This window comes from Buteo buteo, chromosome 4 (genome assembly GCF_964188355.1).
Source record: "Buteo buteo chromosome 4, bButBut1.hap1.1, whole genome shotgun sequence".
Classification (NCBI taxonomy): Eukaryota; Metazoa; Chordata; class Aves; order Accipitriformes; family Accipitridae; genus Buteo; species Buteo buteo.
This window is the reverse complement of record NC_134174.1, coordinates 52,505,560-52,511,559: the sequence shown is the minus strand read 5'-3', so window position 1 is coordinate 52,511,559 and position 6,000 is coordinate 52,505,560. Positions and strand designations below refer to the sequence as shown.

The 6,000-nt window shown below is 39.7% G+C and overlaps 1 protein-coding gene across 5 annotated transcripts in view; it reads left to right on the top strand.

Moving 5' to 3' along the window:
- The first annotated feature begins 410 nt into the window (after positions 1-410).
- BLNK (B cell linker) overlaps positions 411-6,000 on the top strand; it is a 108,230-nt gene continuing 102,640 nt past the window's right edge. For 2 of the 5 annotated variants that reach the window (XM_075026129.1, XM_075026127.1), the window contains exons 1-2: positions 411-707; positions 4,379-4,455. Coding sequence is in view for 3 of the 5 variants with exons in the window: in XM_075026125.1 (XP_074882226.1) it covers positions 4,816-4,890 (75 nt within the window). In the remaining 2 variants the exon portion in view is untranslated. Of the gene's footprint in view, positions 708-4,378; positions 4,456-4,759; positions 4,891-6,000 lie in introns of those variants that run through there. The other 3 variants (XM_075026125.1, XM_075026123.1, XM_075026126.1) reach the window with 2 other exon arrangements.

Genomic DNA, 6,000 nt, shown 5'->3' with positions numbered 1-6,000 from the left:
AGGACTAAACAAGAGTTTCCTAAATCACTACTTATGAACAAATGCTAATGAAACTTTCATCCTCAGGAAAGAGAGGATGTCCAAGACCAGCCCATCTGCTGCTTAGACAGCAATTATGCTTACAAACAGACACTTTCTCTTGCACCCCCCAGCAGTATAGCACAGAATTTATTAGAGTTCTTCCTCCTGCTGTGCCACCCAAGGACATGGTGAACCTGATGCTGCCCCAAGGACCCACAGTTAGAAAAAAGGGTTACCAAACTGATTTCCAAGACTCAGCCAATTTGCTCTAGTTGTATTTGATCATGCCTCTTTGCTGAAGCCCTGCCTAGATCTCCTGAGGTCCCTTCCAGACCCTATGATTTCTGTTGATTCTGTTATTTTTATTTCCTGTTACATGGAAAAAAAAAAAAGACAAAACCAATCAGCAAAATTTTATCAAATGTCTAGGCAGATAGCTGTAAGTAAGCCTTCATTTTCCAACATTCTCTGTAGACTTATTCAGACCATGAGATTATTCTAGCTTTTTACTTTAAGAATGTTTTTCTCCCACCCACCATGAATGCCAAGCCTGTCAATCACACCAACAACAACAAAATACATATGGGACAGTTTAAGGAGCAAGACCAGACATGAGAAACTGCTCCTTTAACTTCTTTGGAATCAGCTCCAATATGTGTTCCTGAGAGAAGAAAAATGAGTATATGGTAAGTCATGTTCCTTTCATTATTTTTGTACAAAATGGGCAAAAAACCCCAGCGACGATGGTTCATATTTTATGTACAGTAATACTTCATTGAGTTATTTTGCTCAAGTATATTTTCCTGAGAGCAGTATTCCAGTGTTACATCCAGTAAAATAAGTTGCTTGCAGCTGCTATGGGTTTTTGCAAAGCAGAACTTGACTTTGAAAGTTTTGAAATAAGTTTAACACATTTAGTGCTTATGTTCATGAAAATGTATACTTGTATTTAGTAAGAACTGCGAGTGATATGATCTAGGAACCAGTTTTTATACTACTTATTAACAATTTCTATGAAACCACAAGTTGAGAACTTAATTTATGAAACTCCAAGGAGTTGTAGCCTGTAGAGATGTGCCCTTTATGTGGCTTGCACTGTTCGGACTGTAGGAAAAAAATACATTCAAATATATACTGTAACGATGTGTTAACTCTGCTTTATTTACAAGTTATGTATGAGAATTAATTTGTTTAGAAGTCAAATTACGTGGTGTACAAAATGCACACATTAAATAAGATTCCTCTGAAATTTGGTAGTTTTCAAGTACTAGATGTCATTTTTGCTAAGGGCTCCAGAAAAATTAAATTTCTTAATATACAGAATCAGATTTCTGCTTTTTTTTGAGAAGTGAAATTTTAAACAGTATGAATGAAAAGCTTTAATATCTCCAGTTAGATACAAGTTTAAAATAACAGATTACACTCTGCACATGTACCCGAGCAGATTTTTAAGTCTGCCAGTGTCCATGCCAGATCAAGAAGCTCCAGGGAATATTCAGTAGCGAGTGAGCATGCCCTGCCCAGGGCTAGTGCTGGTTCTCATTCAAGTGTCTACAATCTGCTTGAAAGTTATGTGTAGGCACCTGGACATTTGGAAAGAAACAGCATCTGTGGCCTGTCTTTATCTGGTGGACTCTGGAAGCCTCAATATTATGCTCAAGGATCACCCCACTGTAGCCCGTACAGCCAGTGTGTGTTCAAGTTCACATATTTACTTGGATTGTCATGCAAGGTGATATATTGCATAGAGTAACTAGAGGTATGAGGGTACCAAGTAGAATTGGTAACCAAATCTGGGGTCCTTCTAGCCAGCAATTCTTGAAATAATCCCCCTGAGCGTAGTGGAAAGCAAGTGGAAGTGCATGATAATAGTCTCCATTTTTGTTGCGCACACCTGAGGAAAGAAAACTACGGCATTGATCAAGCCAGTATCAGCATCAAGAGACTAGCTGTGGGATCCCTGATGAGCCTCCACACATCCCTGTTTTTTAATTTTTTTTATTGTTGTCATCATTTCTAATCCAACTAAAACACAAATGGCAAAATATTTCTTGCAAGCTACAGTCCCTGTGGTTCAACCAGCTCTGCTACAGCCCCTCTGGGAACACAAAACTGAACACGACCTTCCCAAATAGATCTCTGTCTCACGCAGTGGAGAGAGGTGAACTGCATAAACATTGGCCTCTTGAGAGTACTCTTCTGAAAACCCAGAGCACAAATTAAGGCAATGTCAACACAGGCGACGATAGGAGAATTAGCCAGACATTAGTGCTGGGGGAGAGCAATGAGAGAGCAGCCAGGTGGGAGAAGACGGAGGCCTGGGCACAGCAAGGTGGGCGAGCTGGCAGGGCACGGCTCCAGCTCACGCTGCTGACTGCCAGGCAGTGTAAGAACATAACAGTGGAGGGCAGCAGGCAGCAAAGAGCAGCTCCTTGCATGCCAGTATTTCTGAAAAGGCTACTGGTCTAACAGCAATCGTAAGAAGAAGAGCAGGCACTGCTGGCAGCACACGCTGAACTGCAGAATCCTTAAAACACTATTTTTAATCTGCCTTTGAGATGTTCTGAGCTAGAACCGCTTACACCTACTCAGTAACCAAACTCAGCCTGTACCGCAGAAATAACAGCATTGCTGCGCTTCACTTCTTTATTCATGTTTCAGACCTGATGCCATCTGTTATTTTGTTGTTTCCCCTAAGCAATCATTAAACCTGTAACTCACACATGCCTCCTACCCAGCTGCTTCCCATCTCCGCCATACATGAAGACCCTACTACTGACACAATCGCTCCTGCAGCTAGGCAAACAAAATTTCTGGAGGAATACATGCACCTCTCTCTTCTGGTCCTGCAGACAGTGGAAGAGAGTACTGCTGCCTCCCGTCATCCAGGGAAATGTTGTCTCCCTTGGAACAACTCACAGCCAACGCTATGAAACATTAAACACTATGAAACACTATGAAACTCAACATAATTTTGCTTATAGTGTGCCAGTCAGGCACTTGGAGATTATTCTGAGGAAGCCAAGTATAAGTTGCAAGGGCTTCTATCTCAATTCTGCATTTCTGAAATTCCAGGAGTTGAGTTTTGCCAGATTCAATGTTCAGCAAATTCACAAGAGAGCCAAGAGTTAAGAGTATTCACTAGCAACAACTGACCTGCCAGTCACTAACAGCAAAAATACACGCAGGAAAATTTGAAGGATAGCAGATGAGACATTTCAACCTAGTTGAAATTCATTTTAATCTTTGAACATGTGCCCCAGATCCATTTTGCACGGGGAAATAAAACAGGAAGAGTAATTGGAAAGCAGAATATAACATTCCTTGGTCTCCGGCCTTTTATGGAAGCTTTCATATTTGTCCTGTTGTGGTGACTCAGAACTGCTGAGCAAAGTAAACTGGGTTTGTTTCAGCAGCTGCAGCTGCATCTTTGCAATTTTATTGCCCATTCTATAAAGCAATGGCTCTCAGACATTTCCCCCTTGCTCCATTTTAGAATATGCACCCTGCCCCCTTCTTCAATTTAAGAATTGCATATGCCACTCCTCTCAAACTGGAAGCATATTCTGTGTTAGAGGTGAAGAGGCAGAGAAGGGCTGTGAGTGGGGCAGGGATGCAGCTCAGAGGAGATGGCTGGACAGGGACAGGGGCGCGAAGGGCCGGAAGTGCCCATCCTGAGCCTCCTTCAGCTCTGCTCCCTCTCGACTCCATCTGAGCCCCAGCATCCACTAAAAACCTCTGTCTTCCTTCTCCTGCAGCCCAGGAGTGGTTCCTGGCTGTGCCTGCCCAGTCCATTGCACATGTCCCTCCTTAAAGGATAACAGTCATGGCTCCAAATTTGGGAATCATTAGTGTAACATATGTGATATATATGCAGCTTATGTAGAAACCACACCCAGAGCAGTAAATCCCTGAGTTCAGAATGGGTGGAGACTGGGAGAATACTATGGAAGTCTTACATACTTGCCCTATTTTATAGTTTCCTAGGTAGCTCACTTGTGACCGCAGTCAGAAAAGAAGATGCTAGACCAGATGAGCTTATGGTCTGACTCAGTACAAGCATTTTATGTTAGCCCTACCTTTTGAAAAGATAACGTAGCACTGGAGTGAATTTATTGACAATTTGTTCTTTAGCAGTAATAATGACAGGGGAAAAAAAACCCAAACAACAAACACACACACACCCCAAAAAACCAAAACTTTAGATCACACATCACTTTAGAGTAATTGAGTGATTTATTTAAGCCCGTAAGTATGATGCCCAGACTTGACATGAACAATGAGATTATACAATGTGACAATATGGAAGTAAAATTTCTGCAACTGAGCTCTTTTTTTTTCTGTCTAAACACCACAGCACAATATGCCAAAACCCACAAGCAAGTCAAATGTAATCTGAAGGCAGATCCAAGCAACTGGATCAGGGAGTTCAAGGTAGGCCAGAGACAACTATCACCAATACGAAAAATAGTTTGCATATTTAAACCTCTAATGCTGATGACTCAGAAATATTTTATACACTGATTTTCAGCAGAATTTGTTTAACTGATTTCAGTAATGGCAGATATTTGCATATGTTGATATAATAACTTACAGTTTCGTTATACTGGAAAGGGTCACTCATAGAAGAATATTGGTACGCCCCTTCACAGGCATTCACTTTAAGTGAGCAAACAGGAAAAAAGTTGCAAAAAGGACTTCCTCTTAGGATTTCTACAGCAGCTCAGTAAAGAACAGTGAAGCAACAGTTCAGTGTTACTCATATAGATCAAGTCTTTCTCACTGGATAGCAACATGGCTACAAAACTACCATCTCAAGAAGAATTTGAGAACTGGACAGCTTTTCAAGTTGCAGATCTCCTAAGACAGGTACTGAATGTATATGTAAAACTTTAGACAATCCAGTCTGTATTCAGCTAGCAGAAACTTAATGGATTTATCTTTGAAAAACAGGTATCTTATCCTAAATCTAGCACAGATATTCAAAAGTTCTGAAAATGTTTGCTCACAGGGATATTTCTCATAATAGAAAAGGTATTTCATGCCCCAATTTATTTCCTGCTGGGAAGAAATAACCATTTCACTGAAAGTGGGTCTAGATTTTATATTTTAATATCACTTTAAAATTTACAGCTTCTCCATTAGAATCTACTGTTCATCTTTTCTTCTCAATGCATATATACCCACAGTAGTCACTAGATGTTGCTTAAGTGTAAGGTACTTGAATTTTTTTTTTTAATTATTCCTTTGTCTGCTTGTACGTTTCCTAGTTCTGCAATGTCCTTTCTAGTATATGTAAAATAACCTCAGTTGCACAAAATATTCCAAGCTTGTCTTCAGACATCCTTTCACTACTTGAATAATCTCCTCCAAGACATATAAAATATATCCTCCATAATATATCCTTTTCTTGCTATCAGAATTTTCCTTGTAACTTACTGAATACCATGACCCAGGTTTTAGACTTCTACCTGTAGCTTGCTTACACAATGAAGTCCATTTACTGCATTTTGATATATAGTCTTATTTTACATTCCTTTGGGTTTTTTTTAATGCAAGTTTCTCTATATAATTTTACATATAGGATTTTTCTGTCTTATGTTCATTCTACTTCTAACTGTAGAAGCACCAATCATTTCCAGTACCTGCTTTACACCAACAGTGAGAATTTATTGTCATTAAGGTTTCTCGTCCTTTTCAACTGAAGGAGCATACAGTCTTTCAAGGAAATTAATAGTGTTATGAAGTGTTTCTACAAGAGTTTCATTCGTAGCCATGTAAAAAGTAGGCCAAAGTTTAAAATGTTCATTTTGCATTATTATTTTCCCATTTTGCCTTGTGCATAAGTACATATGCTCATTCATCTACAATTTAAAAAAAAACAACACACAAACAGTTTTACAATGCAGATGTATCACAGGTGGACCTTTGTCCCCACATTGAGAAAGCTAACCTGTGCCATGGAATTAATTCACACCA